Genomic DNA, 25,814 nt, shown 5'->3' on the forward strand with positions numbered 1-25,814 from the left:
TTCCTTTTCCTTTCCTTTCCTCTTTCCTTTTTCCTTTTCCATTTCCTTTCCTTTTCTTCTTTCTTTTCCTTTCCTTTTTCCTTTTCCTTTCCTTCCCTTTCCTTTCCTTCTTTTCCCTCTTTTTCTCTTTTTCTCTCTTTTTCCCTTTTCTGCCCTTTCCCCCCTTTTCCGCCCTTCCCCCCTTTTCTGCCCTTTCCCCCCTTTCCCCTTTTCTCCTTTTTCCTTTCCTTTCCTTTCTTTTCCTCTTTCCTTTCCTTTTTCCTTTCCTCTTCTTCTCTTTCCTCTTTCCTTTCCTTTCCTTTCCTTTCCTTTTTCCTTTCCTTTCCTTTCTTTTCCTTTTTCCTTTTTCCTATTTCCTTCTTTTCTCTGTGTAGCCTTGACTGTCCTACACTGGCTTTGTAGACCTGGCTGGCCTCAAACTCACAGCAATCTGCCTGCCTCTGCCTGCCTGAGTGCTGGGATTCCATGTGTGTGCCACCATGCCTAGCTACGAAGACCTTTCTTAACAGAATAGTTTGTGCAAAATTCCCACACCAAAACGTTAAGCACATCCTCCTTAAACTTAAGAATAAAATGTGAATGTGGGTACTTAACCTGCTACCATCACATAGGAAACTCTCACCACTTCCATGATGAGAGACAAAGAAATAAACACACACACACACACACACACACACACACAAAAGCAAAAGAAGAAACATATCATTTTTCACAGGCAACACAATCATCATCCAAGAAAAAACCTGAAAACTATAAATCAATTATTAGGACAATGATGACAGTTTCATGTGGTCTTTGGACGCAAGATCAACATTTGTATGCAGAGACAACAAATAGTTAGTTGCATGCTCTGTTTTCAGAGTTCCTGCTCTGGTTTCCATCAGTGATAGGCCAATCAGGATGTATAAGCTGTTTTTAGTGTCTTGTCACAGACACAGAAAACAAGTGAAGACCCTTGGGGGTGAAATCCACTGCTCAGTACAAAATATATGCTTCACCTGCCCCTCCTGAACACCGTCTAAAGGTCATTTTATACAGTGCTCAGTGTGCCTACCTTTTGACTTCCAGTTGTCAGGGAGGTCAGGTGTGAGGTGTTTTTTGTTTTGTTTTGTTTTGTTTTTTTAACTCTGCGTTATCATGTTGATATTCAATGTTTTCTGTTTTGCAGCATTTCAGACTTCTGAGTTTTTGCATTGCCTTGCTCAGCCTATGTATCCCATAGCCAAATGGAAGTCACAAATACCAGAAAGAGCAAGAACAGGCAGACACTGAGAGATAAAAAGGCTGAATCTGGGACTCTGGAGAGATGGACTCCCAAACCTTCCTGGCTCTCAGTTCTCATAAGACTCAAATTTCTACCCCCCCTCCCTCTTGCCCCCTACCCACCCATCCTGCTTCTACTTTCTTTTTCCTTCCCCTCCTAGGATGTACTCTTCCTGCTGCCTTGAGGAAATTGGTAATGAGTCTCCCTAACTTTCACCCAGGAGAACCCTGGCTTCCATGATCGCCGCCCAGAAGTCAATTCACGAACCCTTACTGCTTTCACCATGTTCCTCCTTCATACCAGGCAGATCCTTTTAGAGAGCTACGCGTTATCTCACTAGAGGAAAAAGAGCTAGAAAGACAACTACACAACAGATTTCAAATTTGGCAAGGGAGCTCAGGGCCCATGCCAGATACATCCCTTATCCACCCGAGTGTCTGGATGCTCTCCACTCTGTACGGAATTTATAATCACCTTACTTTCTCCCCTAAGAAGTTTGGGCTGAGATTCTTAGGGGAAGGCTGCCAATGAAATTAATTATCCTTGGATCATTGTAGCAATTTCTCTTTCCTTTATCAGTGACAAGGGTCAGTTTTACTGCTTGTTGCTGCGCACTCTAATTTGCCTAACAAGATGGAACCCAGTAACACGAGACTGTCACAGATAACACAGAGACTTTCACATACAGGGATGATTTTCACCCCCAGTGATTTCAACATCACAACAAAATACAAAGAGGCTTGTCTTAAAAACACATGCTAAATAAGAATTAAGTGTGAATCACCACTTAATACGAAACCCAGAGAGCCAAGGAACAAAGGTCCATGGCCTTCCAACACACACACTTAAGAAAGGCAAAATCCTAAGTCAGCGACGGGAGCCTTGGATTTGGAAGGTCTGGTATTTATTTTTAAATTTAAAAACATGCCAACCTATGTATTTATTTATCTTGTTTAATTTTTCCTACCGAGCTCCTGCATGGAGCCCTGCTCCCTGGGAGCTCATTTGCTTAAGTGCAAGGGTTCATCTTCAGAAATTGACCCCACTATGAGCCACTCTGTGCCATGTGTGGTGTGCGTGCGTGCGTGTGTGCATGCGTGTGTGTGTGTGTGTGTGTGTGTGTGTGTGTTTGTGTGTGTGTGTGTGTGTGTGTGTATTTGCAGCCCAGTCTACTAGCCTTGGACGTGGGGACCTTTCTGCCTCTGTTTCTCAAACCAGTATTACAGGTGTGCTTGGAAAACTTAAAGCAAAAATAAACTTAAAGCAAAAATAAAAAGTTATGGGCCAGTGAGATGGCTCAGCAGATTCAAAGACCCTGTATCACACTGAGTTCCATCTCTAGACCCTGAGGAAAGGAGAGAACTGACTACTGAAAGTCGTCCTCAGGCTCCACACACATGACACTTGTGCTTCCACTCACATGGTATTTGCACGCACACACACACACACACACACACACTTAATCTTTTCACTTAAAAATTAAGACTTCTTTTGAAAAGTAGGAATTGACTCCTCTCACCTGGAATAATGCTGAGAAATCGTTTAAACCTGAAGGGGATTTCTATTGTGTTGTCTTTATACACCACTGCGGGCAAACTAGTTATTGTCTACCTTATTCTCAAAGTGACAGCAGAGAAGCCCAGGTTTTAACCCAGAGCTGTGGGGTAATGGGATTCTTCCAGAAGAATCTCAATACTTAAGAGGAACGGGTTTCTGAGAGACAAACGATGAATTCTACCAAACAGGAATGATGCAGGGTAGACTGTGGCTGAAAACTTGTGAGTGGCGACCATGATAACGTTAATACTTGGACCCTGAAAGCCCCTTCTCTGGATTTACTTCACTGAACCCTGAGTAAGGGACTCCTTCGACCTGCCTCCCAGTTACCTGAGTTATTGTGACTGCTACAACAGGCCCTCAACCTACAGCAGATCCTAAACCTACCACAGCAGATGCTAACCCTATAGCAGACCCTAAGCCTTCAGTAGGCTCTCACGCTGCACACGGATGCAGTCCTAGCCAACGTGACTCTGAGAGCCAGAATCCTTCAGCCGCACCACTCACAGCACATGACCCAGACACCAGCCAGAATTGTTCTTGGCCCTGTTTCCTCTCCACGGTTTGGTCAGGAAGCCAAACAGTCTCTGTTGTCACAGATCCAAGTCAGGCTGACCTACTTGTCTGTTTTGAAAGGTACATATCCTTCAGATTCCCCTGAATGCTAAGGATCTAAATAAATGCCATCTATTTCACTCTAGGTGATACAGCCAACCTGAAAGGATGGGTGATGGTTAAGTTCCTCCCAGTGTTAGCCTGCTTGCCCACACAGAGCCTGCCTGCTGGGTGACAGGGTGACCTGTTTTTCTGGTGAGCTTAGACTCCTCAGGGCTGACCAGGGGGTCCTCTATGTTCTTGGAATTTTAGGCCTATTTTTTTTTTAAAACTATAGTTCTTTGGAATCTTCTGAGCCGCCAGCAGGTACTCCTGGGCTCTCGTCACCGCCTGCATTCAAAGAGCCGCGATCGTCCCTCGACAGAGACCCTGAAACCTGTGTGCCAACCCTCGGGACCTGCTCACAGTAGAGACCGGCCAGGCTCTTTCAGGAGTAGAGTAGGGCTTATGCTCTAGAGCCCAGGCTTCTCGACTTCTCTGGGCTTCCCAGAGATCTGTTCTGTTTGTGTCAGGCCTTGGGTCTGTTCCAAGGCTAGTCGATGCCAGATCCATGAGGTGGTGTTGAATGTCCCCAAGGAGCCAGCCTTAGGATGAAGTCTACTGAATAAGCAGGAGCCATGTATCACACCCCTCCCATTTTTAGTTTACAACCAGCGCCTCAGTGTTTTCTTACGCAATCCCCGAATGTAATCACTCAGGCTTCATCCAGCTGCATTTTATCCCTGAACAGCAAACAGCAGCTCCATGTGAAACATAAAAGGCAAGGTCAAAGCCTGTTTGCTGATAACCTTATCAGTATGCTGGATCACACACCTCCTCAGGGACTTTCTCTTGCTCAGTTTTGTTCCATTATTTCTTTCCTCGGCTTTTGCCTGTTCTGCTCTGTGTGGGATTCTGGAACACATAGAGGTGGAATGGAACAGTGAAAGGCAGAATAGGCAGGCTCCATGGGCATGGAATCCTGCTGGGCAGACTAGTCTCTTTGACACAGTGAATACAGGATTGGTACCTTCTAGGGTCAAAACAAAGGCGTAAGACATGACTGTGGACATCCAGGTATAGCTACCACCCAAGGGCTCTACCCTTGTAAGGAGAGCAAGACCGCAAGTTACACCCGAAATCCAGGCCTATTTCTGTAGACCCTGAGACTTTGGACTCAGCCTCTATAGTCCAAAGCCTTATCCTGAGGACCCCAACCGGGCGGCTCCCACTTGTGTCCAATAAGTTGTGATGAAGAACAGAAGGGAAGGAAAAAAAGTTGGGTTCATCAGTGCTGTTATGTCATCCCATAAGAGGGAAAGGAGGGAGAACCCATGTAGTTACTGATTTTGTGCTTTTCATGTTGGTGTCCTTTTCATTGTGCCCAAGAATTTATCTTAATATTTCCCACATCAAAAGCCTGTTGATGACTAATTCTTTCAACCTCTGCAATTGTGTGATCTTCACTATACTTTTGTTTTTGAAACATAATTTTATCAGATGTACAAGCTTAGGTTGCTTTTGTCCAGCTTAGAACTTTAAAAATGGTTTTCTACGTCCTCTGACTTGTCTTACTCCCAGTAGGAAATCTGCTGTCAATTTTACAGGTAATTCTTTTATATGGAACATTTTTTTGTTGTTTTGTTTTTGCTTTAAGATGACGAAAACAATCCCAATTCAGTGTGGAGAACTGAGCACTGTTCTGGTGCTTCTGAGAGATGCTCTGGTCAGCTCTGAGGCATGTCCGCACACTTGTAAGGAGCTCCCCTTTGAGCCAAACTTCCGTCATCTCCCGGAGATCAGCCGAGAGCCTGTCACTGTCAGGCCTTCGGGCTGTCAGCATTTCCTCAGAGAAGCAGGGTGTGGGAAAGACCATTGGACCCTCACAGATAGCCCAGCCAGTTGCATGCAGTTTTGTTCTAATTAGATGTGGCCTGGGGTCTAGCACTAGAATGTTTAGGTGGGGCTCTTTATATATACACGGTCGTCATCTGTACTGGGCGAAGACTTTTCTCTGTGGTTGCTTTGGAGTTAGTCATGTTCTTGTCAGTTCTCACTCATGTTCTATGACTAATCCCAATAAACTCACTGGTCCCCAGGGTGAGCCATGGTACAATCATACTTTGGTTTGTTGTTGGGGTCTTAGGAGGCGTGGCAGGTGTGGTTCGCATCCAGGGGAGGAATTTTAGTGACACACAGGCATTAAGAGGTGCTGATGAGTCTTCACAGGACCCTGCTGTAGATCTGCCTTCTGGCTTGGTCTGCTGTTCAGTCCTGTGAATTCACATGCTTTGGTCTGGCTTTCAACTCCACATCTTCAACACAGAGAGTTCACCGGGCTCTGCCTTGGTTTCCCCACCTTAGGCACAGCCAAGAAGCCCTCCTGGGACCATTGTAAGGCTTGTGTGAGTCAAAGGTCGCTGACTCCTTCTTGCCTGATGTCCAGTGTCTTGCAAACAACTCAGTGCACATGTATTGACCTTCTGTTGCTGTTTAGGTCATGAAAGTAAATCTGTTGCCTGTCACTCTAACACAGCTAGAAATCCTGTAATGACCCTGGGGTTAAAGTCTCTGGGCTTCCCAGTGTCACACACAGAGCACAGAACCTGCTGCGTCCCAGATGAAGAAAGATAGGTTAGAAATGGCTTAATTTTCAGGTTCCACTTCTGCTTGCACCCTTCATTTATCAGCTTCATTGAGAAGGTTCTGTAAGCAGTAAAATATTAACAAAACACTATAAAGACATCAGCCTAAGACTTTTTCAATATTTCCCAACACAGAGTGGTTACCTAATTAAAGTCAGCCATTGCATGCTAAGGAAACATCCATTTGTAGACAAAAGGAGTGTAAAGCTCTCAAGGCTCCCGCAGGAGATTCAAGAACAACAGAAGTGAAATGGGGAACTCCAGGCAGGATGGGGGAAGGGTGGTTACTATGTTGCATTGGCTCTTAGGAAATGATTAGGGGTCCTAAATCTTCCACACCTTCAAGCACAAAATCTGAAGTACCAAAGGGTGAAATTAGAAACATTCCAGTCACAGAAGGATCCCCACAGCCTGGGCTAGACAATGTATCCTCAAACACTGGAGCATCGGGATGCGCTCCAAGGCTGTACCCACTGAAGTAAGACTCTGGGTTTGAAGTAAAACTCCTGCCTGTGTTTTTCAGACGGCAAGCTGTGACACATCAGCAGGTCATGAAGTCAAGGTAATGTGTGATGACATGCTCCTATTACAATAAAAAGAAATTACTAGAACACTTCAGGATAAGAAGGCCAGAGCTATTACATGGAAATTTTTTTTTCCAATTTCATGTGTGTATGTGTGGAATTTCTGGATTGTAATGAAAATGTATTTTATTTGGGGGTCACAATCAAGAGAACTTGAAAGCCAATAGTCTAGAAACTCTTAAGCTTCAGTGTTTGGTTGCTGGTAGGAGTAGAAATAGGTATAACCTTTATTCACAATGTCAATGTTATTTAAATATGTCACCCCAAGAAAATGGAATATGCACAAAAATCAGCATCAAAGTTAGATGTTAGAATTTATTTTTATAACAGCTTGTACACAACTGAAGGTTGGTTAGTTAAATTATGTTACAACTATGTCATAAATGGTACCAGACGTTAAAACTGTTCATACGCACCATCCTTACCGTCTCATGGGCAAGAGGAGAGTTTATAAGGCTTTAAACACACACACTGCACAGAACATGGCTCAGAAACTAGCCACTGCTTAGAAGCACAGAGGTAGCATATGTCTGCTTTCTTCCTTATGCTTTTCTAAATTTTCACAAACCTTCCACAGTGGGTGCGCACAGCTTTCATAGTTGGAAAAAAGAACACAGTGCAGGTGGTTGTAAGATGGCTTCGCCCAGGAAATAAGCTGCCCTCCCAGGGTGACACTCATAGCTAGGCAACAGTGACAAACCTGAGAGCCAGCAGCTAAGAGGGGTTACGTCATAAGTTAGGAGGACTGCGTGCAGCGAGAGAAGAGGCAGAGGTTGGCGCCAGATAGGTTCATGGCAGTATGGCTTCTCCTCCTCTTCTCAAGTTTCCCGCCCCCATATTAGACATGACTTCAAATGTGCCATCTACTCCAGCTGAGCTGCCAAAGGCCACTCTTGCATTGAATATGAATAACCTAAGGCCAATGCTAGTGTTTTCTCTGCAAAATGAGTGATGACTCAGTCAGTTAAGGTGTTTGCTGTTCAACTATGTGAGCCTGAGTTCAGATCCCCATCACCCAGGATGTAGAGGAATGAAGCTGAATGGAGCCGGAAGCCCCTTTCTGCTGGCCAGCACATCTGCTGCCTGCTGGAAGGGGCTGGAAGCTGTTAGAGGAGAAGAGTTGTTGACAGCCCTACACAGCTGGGAATCTTCCAAGCTGTAATACCAACCTTCCATGCAAAACGCTATCGGAGCAATAGTGGCATGACTGTCACAGGGGTAAACCTAAACAGATTTAAGGCCATAGAAGAGAATTCATGTCTGGTACTTCAAACCTGTTCAAAAACTTATGGCTTAGGGAGGCCATAGGCCCTGACATGGGGGAAGACTCACCACTGTTGTTTTCATAATTTGGCACCATGTAATACTGTCTTATAAATATTTATGTTTATATTTATAGATATATGCTATTCTAAACCTGGATCAGAGAAGCTTCTCTTTGCAGTAAGAGACCCATGGATGCTCTAGCTGTAACTGATGAACACTAAGCCCCAAACGTTTACTCAGGGAATATCCAGAAGAGGTCAGGGGAAGAATATACAACTCAGGCGATAGAAGGAAGGGCTACAAAACACTGTTTTCTGCTTATGACGCAGAGTTCGTGGGCCCACAGTGGCTGAGATCACCTCCACTGGGGCTGAACAAAGCCAGGCTTTTCAGTAGTCTTCCATGGATGGGGAAGGACTCGGAGGACCTATGGCCCCCTGGGAAATGTTGGCTGTTGATGGATGTTGGAGAAGGAGAAATTGCTGCCTTCAATTGTGTACCCACTATACTCCAAAGGATGGTTCTGCAACCACAGTTATACAGGCAGTCTTGGCTGAACTCAGTGGGTCACAAACCAACAACAGATCCAAGTGTAGAAAAGGGATTTGTAGCAAAGAGGAAGAGTGAACAGTAGTGAGAAAGAGACAAAAGATGGCAGGAGTAAGAGTAATCAGACACATCATCACCATGCACAAAGTTGTCAAAAAGTAAATTTAATTAACAGACGGTGAGGGTAGGGACTGAGGAAGACAGCCAACATCAACCACTAGCTTCCACATGCACACACATGAGCAAACACACATACTCCACGCACACACATGAACAAACAAACATACTCCAAAATTTTTTAAGAATCTTGAAGTAAAACGACAACACACAAAAAGGCGAAAAAGGACAAGCTTTACGAATTCACCTCAAGTACTAAGAATGAGAGAAACAAAAGGATACAAAGGACATTCCTTCACTCCTTTCATCACTCACTTCCCTCTGTCCATCAGTCCATCTGTCCACCAGCCTACCAGCTGGTCACTGCTTAGTCCCCCGCCATTGTCTGCAGGCTGTACAGTCTAGTCAGCCTTAGGAGAGAGTGATCTGCTGAGGAGTGTGGCCCCAGCACTCACTGCCATGCCGTCCATCACCAAGGATCTCCTTTGCAAAAGAGCAGTCAGTGAGGGTGAGGGTCTGCTGTATCCTGGGCCACGTGCTGAGGCTCTGTCTGCAGATACATGTGCCCCGGAGAGCCAGCACAGGCAGCTATGCACAGGACTGACTCAACCTTCTCTCTAGTCTAATTCCACTTTTCTCTCATCAATTCTTTCCTCCTCTGCTACCTCGGACTGATAATTTCAGACTGATATTTATTCTGGTTTCCTTGGTTATGCCACGCCCCATCTTCATCCTGTGTGCAAGTGGTCAATGCCTCTGGTGTAGCAAGAAATACACATCTTGTGAGTTTTCACACCGGGTCCCAGCACAGAGGTTCTGGTTGTAATAAGGCAAGTATAGATGGGTCGTCTTGCCTCCGCTCAAGGCTCAGGTCTCCTAACAGCTTTGGAATTCCCTAGAGAGTGGGATGCTTGGAACACCTCTTGTTCTAACATTTGGTCTTTGACCCTGGTTCTGGGCGCAGAGATTCTAAAGGGGGCTTCCTGGCCTTTGAAGACATCATTTGTCTTCCTGAGGTAACTCCTAAATCCCACACAACTTCAGAGTGGGGGGTCAGTAAGAAGGAAGACCAAGCTATGGTTAGGAGCTAATAACTCAGCATTTCCATTTGGGCTGAACCTCGATTAGTGCCACAGCCAATGCCTGACCAATGAGTTACAGAGACATAATGCTACATCCACAAGACCTGTCTGCCAACACACACACATACAACATACATGTATGTACACACCCATGTATGCATGCATGCATGCATACACATACACATGCACTATTCTGGGTTCACTTTCACACTGGTTTTGTCCAGACACAGGGAGGAGTCTTCTTAAATTCTACTCGGCTCTCAAAATTGTTGGAGAACCTGGTTTAGATCCCACCCTGTTGTGTGAACATTTCTCCAGACTGAAGCGCCTCTTCCTGGCGAGAGGCGGCTCGTGAGACTCAGAAGCTCTGTCCCTGGCAAGTCCCAGACAGCTAACCAAAGTGACACGATTCACAAGGCCCCGCCCCAACGTTATAAAGGTAAAAAGCAGTTGCTGGGGGAGAGGAGATTTTTCTGAGGGAGCTGCATGAAAATTGTGTATAAATTATGGAGACACAACTTTCATGAATTGTCACTCGTGCCTGGGGAATGAGGGGGGGGAGTGGAGGGAGGAAGAGGGACGGGGAGGAAGACACCAGGCATAGCAAGGGCTGCACAATTAGGAAGGGTTTTGTAAATAGGCATCGCTGTGGGGCTCGGGCGATGTGTAGGCGTGAGACCTGAGTTCAAATCCCAGAACTCTCATAAATGTCAGGCATATCAACACGCATCCATTACTCGGGAGTGAGCGTTTCGGCGATATGGATGCCTTTGTGTCACCCATGCTCCTGTGAGTATCCACAGTAAACTTACTGGTTCACCAAGCCAGACACGGGCAGAGTCATTTCTTTGGTCTATCATCCATGCCCTCCCTGGGATGAACAGATCCCAGAAACACCAACACAACACAACTGTTTTCTGAGCCCCTCGACTCCCAGAGACTCACGTTCCACTTTCTCATCCCTAATTTCCCTCACTGCACAGTCTAGACTGAGACCTGGAACTGGAGACCCGGCAGCAGCCTATAAACCCTCTGCCTTCTTCCCAGAGCTGGAAACTCTTGGGGTCATTTCCTGTGTTCTACCTATGGAGTGGAGCGTTGGCCACCTGAATCTTCAGTGGCCATTTCCTACCCTGTCAACCACAACCTTCAAGCTCAATGACATTCAGCAGGGAGCTTCATGCCCTGCCTCTGCATGCCAAGCATTTCACCAACATGGTTCACATCAGTCTTTGTAATACCATACAAGGGGACAAGCGGAGGTCACAGGGAATATTAAGTAGCCAGAGTGTGGGGACAGTGACAGTTTCCTTAAGGTCCAAAGACTTGCTTTGCCCAACACATCCTACTTTCCCACGCACACTGTGCTATGCAAAGCCCTGCAGATCCTGTGGCCATAGCTCAGGCCTGCTCAGTTTTTGGGCTCACCATGCCTCCGGTGCATTCGCGACAGTCCTGTAGGCAGCTCACCGTCTCCCAGGTACTGTAGGCCTTCAGCCCGGCCATCAGCGACTGCAGTGAGCGTCTGTTGATGAGTTCCTTTCCCTGGAAGATGTCTTCATCCAGGATGTAGGCCGCATGCCTGTGAGACAATGCAGAGATGCGTGGTGGGTGCAGTAGTGTGTCAAATCCATGTGGAGGAAGCATGCATGAGCCCCAGCTATTACCCAAGGTCCCCTTCAAAACACTCACCCTGTACTACTGCTAAGCCTGCAACCGCCAGGTTCCACTGCCTCATTCTCTCCCTGCAAAGGCTCTCCTTCACTTCCTGCCTCTCTGCAGTCAGTTCCCAAGCCCCAGTGCTAACAGTGGGCTCTGCCTCTGCACCATGCTTTTTTTCTGTCTATGCATAGGGCCATGTTCCACATTATTTTCTTCAACCTTAATATGCCAAACGTTCTGCACACTTTGTAGATTTGCCGTTTTTTAAAAGTCCTCTACTGGAAATTGTGGGATTGTATAGTAAGTCGAGTAACAGTCCCCAAAGAAAGGCATATTCCTACCCCTGCACTCTGTGTATATATGTCATCTCATGTGGCAAAAGGGACCTGGGAGATGAGATCAAATTAGAGACCCGGGGTATATAGCTGGGCTAATGGGAACAGAAGTGTCTGTGTGAGAGGGAAGGGGGTGGGAGGAGGGAGAATCAAAGTGATGCAACAGAAGGAAGCAAGTGAGCATTGCTGGGTTTGAAGATGGAAGGAGAGGGCAAGAAGAGCCATACGGCATCCCCAAGCAGCATTCAAAAGGTCAAGGATGTGGGTTCCCCCCAGAGCCTTCCAAAGGGAGGCAGACTTGCTGATTCCCTGACTTCAACTCATTCAGCATGCCAGTCTCCCAGAACTGTAAAATCACAACTCTGTGCTGTCTCACACCACCAAGTCTGCGGGTTACACGGTCTGACTCAAGTGTGGTCAACTAGGATCTCAAAGTACTCAATGGACTGTTCCAAAAATACACAGTTTGTAATTTTTAAACTGCACACAGTTCTGGGCAGCATGCTAAAACCTTCCAGCACCTTACTGTGCCTTATCTGGAACACACATGAGCTCCCACATATCCACACGGCATCCACTGCGGCCACTCCCTAGTGACTGGTGGGAGTCTTAGTTACCAGCTGACGGCTGTCCTGTCAAGGTGCCTGCTTCCAGGTAACCTTTGCGTCAAAACCTGACCCCGTATGCCTTGACTGTATCATTCACCTCACCAGCTCTCCTCACAGACACTGCATCAACTCACATCCTGAGACGCGGACGCAGTACAGTCAGACATTTTGAAAGAGATTGACCACATCTGGAGAACATCTTTTCGATACATAGTTATAATTATACTATTTTGTTACTAGTTATTGTGGCTAATTTCTTATCTAACTTTATAAGTCATATAAATTTATTATAGGTATGTATGTAAGAAATCGTATATATTGGGTTTGATATCATTCATAACTCTAGGCATCCACTGGGTATTAGAATGGATTCCCAGAGACAGGAACTGCTGGAGTTAGAGCAGCAGCCAGAGACTAATGCAGATTATGACTGATTCATTCTTTAAAATGTTTTCACCAGTTTCTTTTATTTTTCAGCCATCTGTAAGTATGACTACTACAGTGTCATGTTTGCTGGTCTCCCTCTCTGTATCCATTCACCTCTTCAATTCTTACTTTCTCAATGTATTTCAGAAGGCCATAGTTAAAGTGCGCCAGGTTTTCTTTCTGTACCTTCTTTGAAAACCCTTACTGTGGTCTCATCTTCAGTTTCTTTTAAAACGAGCTGTTACATAACTAGTGCTCAGTGTGAAGGCTGCTCCCCACTTCATGGGGAGGTGATGAAAGAGCCAACCACTGAGTTCATGTCAGCGACAGCCCCTGTTCCCCTTAGTGGGGACCCACTTGGAGACTGAGCTGCCATGGGCTACATCTGTGCAGGGGTTCTAGGTTATCTCCATAAATGGTCCTTGGGTGGAGTATCAGTCTCAGAAAAGACCCCTGAGCCCAGATATTTTGTTCTGTTGCTCTCCTTGTAGAGTTCCTGACCCTTCCAAGTCTTTCTATCTCCCCCTTCTTTTATAAGATTCCCTGCACTCTGCCCAAAGCCTGGCTATGAATTCTAGCATCTGCTTTAATATCCTGCTGGGTAGAGTCTTTCAGAGGCCCTCTGTGGTAGGCTCCTGTCTTGTTCCTTGTTTCACCTCTTCTGATGTCTTTCCTGTTTGCCTTTCTGAGTGAGGATTGATCATCTTACCCATGGTCTTCCTCCTTGCTTAGCTTCTTTACGTGTACAGATTTTAGTATGTTTATCCCATATTATATGTCTAATATCGACTTATAAGTGAGTATATATCATGTGTGTCTTTCTGCTTCTGGGATACCTCACTCATAACTTTTAAAGGGTGGAAATATTTATTTGCTCTGAAGAGAAACCAGAGACCCACTCTTAACTTTTAAACTGTGTTCTACTTTGCCTTCTGTTGCTGGGATAAACGCCATGGCCAAAAGTAAACTGGGGATGAAAGGGTTTCTTTGGCTCCATCGCTGAGTGAGTCAGAGCAGGAACCCAAAGCAGGCACCGGGAGCAGAAAAGCCATGGCAGGCGCTGTGCATTGGCTCTCTCCGACTCTGGCTCAGCCAGTTTCATGATATAATGTAGGCAGGGTGCTGTCACCCGGCCCAGAGGGTGATGCCACCCAACAGTGGGCACACTACATTATTTTTAGTGTTTGCTTTTTGGACTTAAAATATGTATTTTGGCCATCATAATTCCCTCAAATAGTGTTATGTCACTGTGCAGGTGGTGCAGGAATGTTTTCCCATGCAGTGAGCCTCTGCTTTGTTTTTCCATCCATTGTTGTATATGAAGAGAGAGAGAGACAGAAATAACTTCTACAGAGAGGTATATTTTCTGTCCATGTTATGAGCGGCGTTACTGTTTTCATCTTACAGCTTTTTCTTATCAACATTATTGAGGAATAATTTAGTATTCATTCCAAGTACACACAGTATGGTTGTGTGCACCTGCAACCCTAGTGTTGGGGGCAGAGGCAAGCAGATCCCTAGCGCTTATTGGACAGGCTGCCTAGCCCAAACAGCAAGCTTTCTGTTCAATGGGAGACTTTGTTTCAAGTAAATCAAGTGGACAGAGATAGAAGAAGTCTACCTCATGTGCTTCTCTGGCCTCTGTATTGGAACAGATGAACACACACACACACACACACACACACAAACAACAAACCTCTGCTCTGTTGAATTATCTTGAGATGTTGACTGAGTCAGTATCTGAGAAACGTTAAGACAGGGATCGGTACGCTGTAACCACTTGAATATGCATTGGCGGTTATCTGAAATTTATCCTCATAGGTGCTGAGTGGGAAGATTTCTCTAGAGAATGACTGGATCCAGCCGAACACAGACACGATGTGAGTGTTTCTGCACCCCCACCCCCACCCCTGGTCTGGAACCCAGCCCGGACTGCTTAAGATGCCCACTGGGCCAGGAGTAAATAAGAGGCAGACCCAAACAATCCTTTGAGCTGGTGCACTACAAATAGAGTTTTTAGATAAAAAGTTGTTACCTTCTAAGCCAGGATATTTCTTTCTATGTAAAATCTCACTAGATGGTTCCAAAGGGAGGTGTCAGTCACAGCTTCCCTGGCCAGGAACTTCTGAACTTCACAACGTGAAATCTCCGCTTCCCAGACTATCAGGATAGTTTAAAAGCAAAACTCTAACCAACACCTTGGCCAAGTGTGATGTCACTGAACAAGGTAACCTCATCCTCTTAGCTGAACTAACCAACGCCGAGCCAGGCGCTATGAGAAATGAAGATGCCAAATTAGAGACCCAGAAATTCTATGCTAAGAGAACTCAAATCCTTGACCAGAACAGTGGTGCAGTGAAAAAGTGGACTGGACCACTCATTCCAGGAAGCAGGTTGGAAGAGCTTCGCCTAAGAGGGTGACTGTTTTAGTGAAGGAAAGCAAGAGTGTGAGGGACAGATGCAGCAGGTACAGGGACTGGGTATAGGAGGGGCAGAATGGGAAGAGTGTGAGCTCAGTGACTAAGCTTGGAGTCCAGTGGGGCCAACAGAAGAGAGACATGGACAGATGGACAGGGCCTGTGTCAGAGAGAAGGCTCTCCAACGCCACACAGAGGAGCTTTAGCTTCACCAGGGCAGAAGATACTTGAGGGTCCCAGGGAGAACTCAGACTTCGCTTCAGACAAGAGGCTGGTTTGAAGAGGTCCAGAGTGGAGGTGGATGGTAAGAGAGCAGAGCTAAGGAGGGTCAGGTGAGATGACAAGGGAAGAAATCAAACTGTCAGGAAGTGGGAATTGGCAGGATAGCAAAATGGAAGGTTTGAGGACTATGTACCACATTTTCTCTATTTGCCAGTTGCTATGTAATAAGGTTGACTCCATAATTTTGAATAATGCTGAAATAAGATATGGATTTTCAGATAATGAAGAAGAAAGTTTAAGGAATCTTGAGGGTAATGGCCACAAAAACCAACATTTACTGAGCATCCAGTACTTTATTCTAAGTACATTCAAATCTTCACCCATTGGATTATTATAAAAAGCTCCTAACTCAGGTTTTATTATTACTATTTTATATATGGAGAAACCAAGACAGATTTCCAAGTCACACAAGTAGTAGATGGTGGGATCAAGTTCCATAACCCAAGAAAATCCCATCCCACTTCATTTCTGCTGCCTGCCTTTCCACTGTGAAGTCTGACTACTTGTATTTTTGTCAGAAGACTCTGGAGGAGAGGCGAAGCCAGCTGACCCTGGCTGCAGTGCTGTTTTTCCTGCTTACTAACTTCAGGGGTTTATACCTAAAGATCTGTACACACACACACCCGCACCCATTTGAGCAGAACACAAAACCCCGAGTATCCCACCAGTGAAGCCCCAGACTCTGAAACCTGAAGCCAACTGACAAGCAGCCTGCATCCACGGAAGCTGGAGATAAATCCCATGGCCAGGTTTGATAACCTTTGTGGAAAAGGAGGAAAAGGAAAAGAAGAAGGAGGAGGAAGAGGAGGAGGAGAGGAGAAAGAAGAAGAGGAGGAGGAGGAAAAAGGAGAAGGAGGAGAAGGAGGAGGGGGAGGAGGAGGAGGAGGAGGAGGAGGAGGAGGAGGAGGAGGAGGAGGAGGAGCCAGCATAAGTGTTGGCCATGCTGCAAAGAATTGGAATGAGTTATTTCCTCAGAAGCTGAAGGAAGAGAAGCACCTGAGGTTGGCCTCTGACCTCCCCATGTGCATGGCCTACATGTGCCCACAGTCGCACAACAATCAGGCAGTAGTCAAGAATTGCAATGCAGCAATCTAGTTGCAGCAATCGGATCGGTAATGTGTTCAACAGCACGGCACCCGGTGTGAGACACCGTAGCGGCTCTGTGGTTTGGCATTAATTTGTCTCAATCCCCTGTCATTTCCACCTTGAGCCCCACAGCCCTGGATCTCTACTGGAGTAAACCAACCCAAGCCGCAGGAATAGAAATCAGAGCGTGGGTTGTCTCAGCGATGGCGGTGAAGTGGACCGCCGTAGGATGATGGAAATGGTTTCTACGTACATGTGTTTGCTACACAGAGGTTCACACTCTCCCAGTTCACTAAACTATGCGCTACAAGTTGTGCATTTTAGCCTTCCTAAATTTAGAAAGAGAGCGGAAGAAGTAGCCTAGTGGTACAGCCACCGGCCCGGGATGTGCAGCAACCCACAGTTAATCCTGTGTGCTGGTGAGTTTTTGTCAGCTTGCCCCCCAAACAGAATCAGCTGGGGAGAGTGAATACCTTCACTGGATTGGCCTGTAAGCAAGTCTGTGAGTCATTCCCTTGATTGACGGTTGATGTGCGGAGGGCCCCACACCCACCCTGGGCAGGTGGTCCCGGGTTGTAGAAGAAAGCAAGCTGAACAAGCCGGGGGAGCAGGTCAGCAAGCAGTTTCCCTCTGCGGTTTCTGCTGCGACTTCCCTCAGCGATGGAGTTAGTGTAGAGAGGTGTGAGCCAAATGAAGCTTTTCCACTCCAGTTTGCTTCAGTGTCAGCTTTTAATCAGAGCGACAGAGTGGCACACTAGGACACCCCAGGATTGCAAGAAAAGTTCAGAAAGGTTTTCTAAGCAACGGCTGTTGGATGTGAGTGATTTATGTTTTTCTCAGATGGCTTGGACTAAATCAGTGGGTTGTTGTTTTTTTTTGTTTTTGTTTTTTTTTTTTTTTTTTTTTTTTTTTTTCTGCCATAGAATTCATTCTTGGCACTCCCTGGAATCCTAGACTTCCACTCCCAGCTTCATGTTTTGAGAAGACCCCAGCCAGGCCCAAGGATTCTGCTACCGCACAGCTCAGCAGCACAACTGCCATGGCAGGGTCTCTCCGAATGCCCCCTTCTTATAAATCCCAGCACTCATCACCGCGTAAAATTTCCAGCAAATGTAGGTTATCCAGAAGGCTGACTGCATCAACCCCACTGAGAAGCAGAATTTGCACGTTAGAGGAAAGAAGAACACAGGAGAAAGGTCTAAAGTTTGATGGTCTTGTCCCAGTCCACCTCTTCCTGGGCCCTCTGATCTTAGACAAACCTCAAAGTTTCTTGTCTTTAGGATGTGACGGTGACAATTTCACAAAACACACAGCCCAAACCCTGCCCTAGTGTCGGGAGACAGAGAGTCTGAAGGCATCTATTAAAAGCCTGTGGTGAGGCCTGGAGAGATGGCTCAGCAGTTCAGAGTACGTGTTGCTCTTTCCAGGTTTGTTTCCAGTGCCCAAATAACAGTTCAGGACATCTGAAACCCCAGTTCTTGTGTATCAGGTGGCCTCTTCTGTCCTCCTTAGGTGCCAGGTGCCAGGCACGTGGTGCATATACATTCACACAGGCAGAACACTCATTTATGTACAATAAATAAATCTAAAGCAAAATTTTTAACAAAGTTGTGGTGAAGATGAACACGCACATGTATTCACAGTGCCACTGGCATGATTTTATGCCGCACCCTGCCTCTTCCCCCAAGTGTGTACACACTAGGTACACACCCACCTTGATCTAGTTTTGAAAGCTTTATTGCCCACTTAAAACTCTACTAGAAGTTGAAGGTATTTTAACTGTTCAAATCTGTCACTTTTTCTGTTTCATTTTAATTACTTTTTGTTTGATTTATTTTATGTGCCTGAAGTGTTTCGCCTGCATCCGTGTCCGTGCACCCTGGGAGCGCCTGTGGCCACAGAGGCCAGAAGACAGCATTAGATTCCCTGAAACTGGAGGTGTGTGTGGTTATGAGCCACCACGTGAGTGCTGGGACTCAAACCCAGGTCCTCTGGAGCAACAGACATGCTCCAAACTGCTGAGCCACATCAACAGCTCCTGTCTGTTAGCTTTAGTATCTGAAGGCAAGAACTAAATGAAGTCTTCTTGGATTGTTGGCGAATTCCAGTTTCTGGACACTTGGGAAGGTTGAACGTGAGCATCAGATCCCCCCTCCACCCCGTCCCTTTCCTATTCCCAGTTACAAAATGAGCCTTGTGTCCTTCCCCCGCTGAAGGCTTCCTGGGAGAGAAGCTTACCCAGGGCCATCTCACCTGCTGGTGAAGGTCAGGGCCAGGGCCGTAGCCAAGTGAGACATCAGCCTGAGGCTCTGCATCTGATGCTCAATGATCTTCACCTCTTCTCTATCCTTGGGCCCAAACTGCCTTCGGCTAGAAAGAATCAACAAATACGACTTTTACCGAAATGCAGGAGGTGAAGCAAGTCTCCTAAAATGTGGTTAAAACAGTAAGACAGCCTTCTGGAGAAAACCCAACCGAAAGCTTTTTAGCTCTCCTAGAAAATAACCTTCCCACCACGGGATGCATGGAAGGCACCGTATCCATCTAACACAAGGAGTAATTTGTACTCTTTAACATTTGCATGACATCTTAGCGCTGCAAGTGCCCTGTGGTCATTAATTAGTCAGCTTTACTGGGCCTGTGACATCATTAATAGGACAGGAGCGGGAGCCTAGAACATATTTCAAAAAGACATTCTCAACTAGGAGGGGGCCAGTAGCCCCTGCTCCTGTTGGATTCACGGGTGGATCGTTACTCTGAGCCCTCTCAAGCCCCCTGTCGTTCTGCACAGGACAGCGTCCTCTACATCCTGAAGCCCCTGAGTCTTGTAACAGCGGCTGCAGGGCACTTGGAGGCAGATACACCTCATCTCTTTCCTCAAAGCAGTGTAGAAGGTGGGCAGGACTGTCCCTGCAGCAATGCCCATGGAAACGCTGCAGATTTGGCCACAGATTGCAAGTAACCCGGAGCTGCAACAGAGCTCCTCCCCTTGCCCTGTGCAGGCCAAACTCTATGACTCTGCGATTGGTGACATTCTGTCTTCAAACAGCCACGAGCTTAGTTTCGATTATTTTAAAAAACATTTTACATAAACACTGTTGCATTGTGCACACATGTGTAACACACACACACACACACAGTGTTCATTATCTAACACACAAAGCAAACCTGTGTTGTAGACACTATTTTTCTAAGGATACCAAGTGCACTCAAGAGCAAAGTTTTCAGGTTTTCGTGTTTGGCACAGACTTTCTTCAACGTAAGTTTGTACTTCAGTATATTTTCATTCATAGTGAAAAGAAAGGTACCCTGATCATTTCAGTGCCTAAGGCACCTAGAAGTCACAACCTGTCCGTGTCACACAGGTGGGAGGGGGGGGAGGAGGCAAACAAGGCCAGGCACACGCCTGGGCAGATGCTACAGGCAGAGTGAGCAGACTTCCCCGGGCAGTTTGACCCCTCCAGATGGCCGTCCCAGGAACACTAGTATCCCCTTCCCTTGGTCCACGCCCTTTCTCCCAAAGCGTACCCACCCAACCACAGCAGGGCACGGTTTCAAAGGAGAGGTTGAGCCGTGTGCAGGGCAACCTCTCAGTTTCCTTTGGATCATGGTGAGGCCGAAAACAGAAAGAAAACAAAAAGCACATTTTCAACAACGGTGTCATCATAATGTTAGGTTATTGCTATGGACTGAATTGTGCCCCCCCCCCCAGATTCGTATGCTGAAGCCCTAATTCCCCAGCAACTATTTGGAGATAGGGCTTTTAGGAAGTAATTAAGGTTAGATGATGTCATATGGGCGGGGTGCTAATCAGATTTACCCAGCAAACCCTCCTTTATCTCCCTGTGTTGGAGGAAGGTCAGGTAAGGACACTCAAGAAGGCAGATTGGGAAGACAAACCACACAGATAACAAGTCTCCTGGTTCTTGGACTTCGGCAACCCAAACTCCAGAACCATGACACATTGTTTAAGTCATCCAGCCTGGGGTGCTTTGTCACAGCATTAGAAATGGCCTCGTGCAGTCACTCCAAACGTTCTATTTATCCCCGCTCTCTTGAGTTTTAAGTTTAGGTTTTATAATTATACTGTAGCCTCATTTATTATCATTAAAACTACAATTTTACCAACACTAGACATGGTCGTAGACAGCCCACTCCTCCAGGAGATAGCTGTGTCTGACCTGACATCTACCGTGTTCCACGTCAAGTCCCAGACATGGAGCTCACAGCCTACATCACAGAGAAAATCCAGGCAGGGTGGCTCAGCCTTTTATCCCTGCCAGTCACCAGTATTTCATCACAGATTTCCAAAATATACAGATTTTATTCACACAGAGTGGGCAAAGGAGATGACACTACCTTTTAGATCTTGATTTGCTGAAAGCTCACGATAACTTCACATTTTCAAGGAGCGTCCTATCAAGTTTCCTGTTTGTCTATGCAAGTCTTCGCTTTGGCACAGCACACAGAAGATGTGCAGTGTTGAATGAATGGGCTTTTTAAAATGAAGAAATGCAGGCAGCCAGGGCAGAGTGGTCTGACCAAGACCTCAGGGAAGGTTTCTGGATGCTAGGTCAGTGTGGTGGTTAATAGTGACTGTCGGCATGTCTGTGAAGGTGTACCCAGAGTATCTTGGCCTCCGGGCAAGCCTGTGAGAGTATCCAGATTAGGTTTACTGAAGGGAGGAGGCCCACCCTAAGTCTTGGGTCCTGGAATGCGTAAAGAAGAGGCAGCTAGCAGAAGTATGTATTGCTTTCTGCTTCCAGTCGTACAAAAACGTGAGCCGGTTCCTCAGGCTGCCATGCCAGCCCCATCATGATGGACTATATTCCCTCAAACTGTGAGCTAAAATGAACCCTTCCTTCCCTAAGCTCCTCTTTTTTCAGATTGCTTTTTTTTTTTTAATCATAGCAACAAAGACAAAACTAATACCATCAGTCTCCCGATGTAGGCATGGTTTGTGATGGTCCCATTTTCCTTTGAGAGACCACCAACTGTCCACATGGCAGGCTGTAGAGTGTGCCTAATCATGTGACAGGAAGGTCAGACAATCAATCCTCTGCAGGATTGTTAGGTGACTTCATAAACCTGAGAAATTTCAGAAGAATAGACATACTCCCAACCTTCCTTATAAGATAGAATGCTCCAGCGGCTGTGGGCTAAGTTGAGGCTTAGGTCCACCAAACTGCTTGCCCAAGGCACAGTTATCTCTGTACTCTAAACCCCCAGAGCTCCACCCACTCACTGACTTTAGCAGATGACTGAAGAGGCACTGGCTTTCTAGCCCCATTGTCTTATTCAAAGTTCTATTGCTGAGAAGAGATGTCACAACCATGACAACTCTAATAAAAGAAAGCATTTAACTGGAGCCTGCTCACATTCAGAAGTTTAGTCCATTAGCATCATGTTGGGAAGCATGGCCACACTCAGGCTCAGCTGCACATTCTGTGGTGGTTGAATAGGTATGGCCTCCATAGACACATGTGTTTGAATGCTTGGCCCAGAGGGAGTGGCACTATTATGGGCTGTGGCCTTGTTGGAAGAAGTATGTCACTGTGGGGCAGGCTTTGAGGTTTCCCACAGTCAAGCCATTCCCAGTGTGGAACACAATCTCTTTCTGTTGCCTATAGATCAGTATGTAGAACTCTCAGCAATTTCTTGCGCACCGTGTCTCCCTGCATGCTGCCATGCTTCCTGCCATGATAATAATGGACTAAACCTCTGAACTATAAGGCAGCCCAAATGAAGTGTTGTCCTTTATAAGAGTTGCTGTGGTTATGGGGTCTCTTTACAGCAATAGAAACCCCAACTAAGACAGAAGTTAGTACCAGGGACTGGGGTATTGCTGTGATAGACCAGACCATACTTTTGTTTGGAGGAATGCGAATTTTAGGACTCTGGGTTAGGAAAGGAGTAGAATGCTTTAAGCACTGATTAATGGGCCATATTAGTAGAAGCGTGATGGCAGTGGTTCTGAGGAAGATTTGAACTGTGGGGACCTGGCCCAAAAGCTTTCAGAGGAGAAGAATTTTAGTATGTTGCCCAGAGATCCTTCTTGTGGTGTTTTGGTGAAGAATGTGGCTGCTTTTTGCCCTTGTCTGGAGTCTGTGTGAGGCTGAGGTGAAGAGATTTAGATTCGTTGCATTGGCAAAGGAAATCTCAAAAGAGCCTAGTACAGACTCTGTCCTATGGTTACTACTGTTTACTCTTATGAAAAGCATTTCTGTGAAAAGGATCAAACTAAGCAATTAAAAAAAAAAGTATGGTTCAAGGAGAAAAGGGGCACCAGGGAGCCGAGTGGAGCTAAATCCTGAGTTCAAGGTGATAAACAGATTAAAGATATTAAATGGAATAAAAGGTAGTGCTGACCTCAGGGCAAGATTCTTCCCAGCTCAGCTTCTGGTGAAAAAGAATTAAAGAACAGTTTAGGTCCAGGTGTGGTGGTATATGTCTTTGATCCCAGCACTCAGGAGATAGAGACAAGCAGATATCAGAGCTTAAGGTCAGCCAAGCTTAGGCAGTGAAGGAAACTTTCGAAAACAGAAAGCTGGTGAAGATAAACAAGGGGGCCATGTTCCAGCCCCAGCAAGCAGCAGAACTTGGCAGCTTCAGCCACGTGGTTCTGGCTGTAGAGTCAAGGACAGAAGAAAAAGTTCTGGAAAAAAAAGTTGCTGAGGCAGGGTGTGGCAGGGGTGTCTCTTCATGGAAGTCCAGTGATGCCATTTTGTATAGTAATGAAGGTAAAGCCTGGATTGCCTTGGAGACCCCAAGAGGTCAGAGATGCCAGAATCAAGGGATCCCTGCCGAGGAGAGCTGCTAACAGGGAGTGGAACCAGCCCAAGAGGAAGAAGTGCGTTGCAGTCAACAAAGCTGAAAGGTTTTGGAGATCTGATGCAGGGTTTGGAGTTTGTCCAGTTGGTTTTCAGTCTACTTTGATCCAGTGTTTCCTCACTATGCTCCCCTGCAGTTTGGAATGGTAACGTATATCCTGTGCCATTAAATTTTGGAAGTATGTGACTTGGTAAAGTACGTGATTTTGCTTTTATAGGGGATTGAGAGATTACACGAATCTAAGAGACTTTGAACTTTAAACTTTTAAACATTGAGACTGTGATAGACTATGCAGACTTCTGAAGTTGGAAAAAAATGCATTTTGCATAATGTTATGCCAAGAAGCCTATGGAGGCCAGAGAGTGGAATGTGGTAGTTTGAATATAATTGACCCCCATAGGTCCATAGGGTATGGCACTATTAGGAGGTGTGGCCTTGTTGAAGTAGGAAGTATGTCACCGTGGGGGGGGGGACTTTGAGGTCTCCTATGCTCAAGCTACACCCAGTGTGGCACACAGTCTCCTTCTGTGCCTTCAGATCAAGATAGAGACCTCTCAGCTTCTTCTCCAGCACTATGCCTCCCTGTATGCTGCCACGTTTCCCACCATGATAATAATGGACTGGACTTCTGAAACTGTAGAGCAGCCCCAGTTAAATGTTTTCCTTTTTAGGAGTTGCCACGATCATGGTGTCCCTTCAAGGCAATAAAACACAAACTAAGACAAATAGGTCTGGCCCCCATAGACTCATGTATTTGAATGCTTGGTCCATAGGGAGTGGCAGGGTTGGGATGTGTGGCCTTGCTTGGAAAAAGTGTGTCACTGTGCGGTTGGGCTTTCGGGTTTCATAGGCTCAAGCTCTGCAAAGTATGGAGCACAGTCTCCTCCTGCTGCCCGCAGGTCAGGATGTAAGACCCTCAGCACCGTGTCTGCGTGCACGCTGCCATGTTTCTCACCATGATAATAACGGACTAACCCTTTGAAACTGTAAGCCAGCCCCGATTAAATGTTTTCTTTTATAAGAATTGCCATGGTCATGTTATCTCTTTACAGCACTGGAAACCCTAAGACACATTCCCTCCGCAACTAAGACTTCTGATTTTTCTCCTTCTCTCTAACGTGTCCTTTCAAAACCCCAAACAGAACCAAACCAGCCAAAGCAAAGTTTCTCCTCCTCAGACTGCCTTATGCATTCCTTCTGGGTTTCCCCCCAGTGCCAGTGTCTCTCCTGTTCAGCCTGGCACCGCATGTGTCTGCACTAACTGACTGCTGCTGCTGCTCCTCCACCAAAGCCTTGCTGATCCTGGAGCGTTTGCCCCAGGTCCCAGGGTGAGCTCATTCCTAAAGATAGCAAATGACGTCTGCATGACTGCATCTTCCAAATGGAAGCTAACAAATCCAGAAGCCCCACTAGCTTCTTCATAAGGCGATCGCAATGTAGGCCACTGCTACCCTGCACGAGTCATCCCAGGTGACCCCCAGGCCCAACGGCAGGCCAAGGAAAGCTCCCTAGATATCAGAGCCCTCCAAAAATATCCAACTAGCCAAACCTAATCTTCTTAGCCTTCGTGGTCCATCCTTTCCTTTGGCACCCTCCATCTCCCCGCTGACACTAGTGTTTTTTTTTCCTGGAATGTTTGCTTATTAGTAGTTGTTATGAAGAAAGAAATAATTTTGAAAATGAAACACTGCTAGGGGTAGTAGACAATCAGAATAGAATTCAATGAAAAGAATGAAAGAGCAGGTGAGAGGAACCAGCCTCCTATGATGCCAACGCCCCTACCCTGGCTTTCTTCTGTGAGACCAGAAAAAAAGAATCAGTGGATGACCAGAAAACAGGTCACCCTCTGGCCTCCAGTGCTGACAGGCCCCAAAGCATTGAAAGGGAGTTCCATTGTCTTCTCACCTGATTTTCTATCTGGCTATAGAGGTGGGAAATGTGACGCTGTAGATGAATGACTCTTCTGCTCAGAGATGCCACCAGAGGTCAGCCCTAGGACTGCCACCATTAGCCCCAGGCTAGGGCAGAAAAGGGGGATGGGGAGTCTCTGGACCATAGAAGGCAGGACCTGCGTGGCAACCTTTCCTGGCTGTTCTACAGTTACCATCTTGTTTATGCTCTTGGGACGCAGTTGGGCACACTGAAGACTCCTTCCGTGGTTGCCAGCATCCTGGAATGCTGCCCTGGACACAGCTCACAGGCTGTAATCCCTGCAGCTGGCCAGCAATTACTGCCTGCCAGACAGTTTTATTGTTCCAGAATATGATCTATATGGACACGATACTCTTCCTGTGTTTTCCTTCACTGGGTTACTATTTTTTTGTTAAAAATACATGTAAAGGGTATATTTTTCTCTATAAACACCATTTTTATTTTAGCACTCCCTCTGAAGAAAAAGAACCCAAATCACTTAGCTTTCTCTTGATCTTTAAAAAAAAACAAAGAGCAGTGAGTATGTACATGATGATATCCACGTGAAAATCAATCCAGGGCTCGGATATGCTGCAAA

General features: G+C 46.2%; 1 protein-coding gene across 2 annotated transcripts in view; it reads right to left on the minus strand.

Annotated features, from left to right (window-relative positions):
• Acoxl (acyl-CoA oxidase like) overlaps positions 1-25,814 on the minus strand; it is a 289,947-nt gene that overhangs the window by 123,119 nt on the left and 141,014 nt on the right. For both annotated transcript variants that reach the window (XM_060372067.1, XM_060372068.1), the window contains exons 11-12: positions 18,728-18,844; positions 11,087-11,240 (exon numbers count right to left, since the gene is read on the minus strand). In XM_060372067.1, coding sequence (XP_060228050.1) covers positions 11,087-11,240; positions 18,728-18,844 — 271 coding nt within the window. The remainder of the gene's footprint in view (positions 1-11,086; positions 11,241-18,727; positions 18,845-25,814) is intronic.

This window comes from Meriones unguiculatus, chromosome 18 (genome assembly GCF_030254825.1).
Source record: "Meriones unguiculatus strain TT.TT164.6M chromosome 18, Bangor_MerUng_6.1, whole genome shotgun sequence".
Taxonomy (NCBI): domain Eukaryota; kingdom Metazoa; phylum Chordata; class Mammalia; order Rodentia; family Muridae; genus Meriones; species Meriones unguiculatus.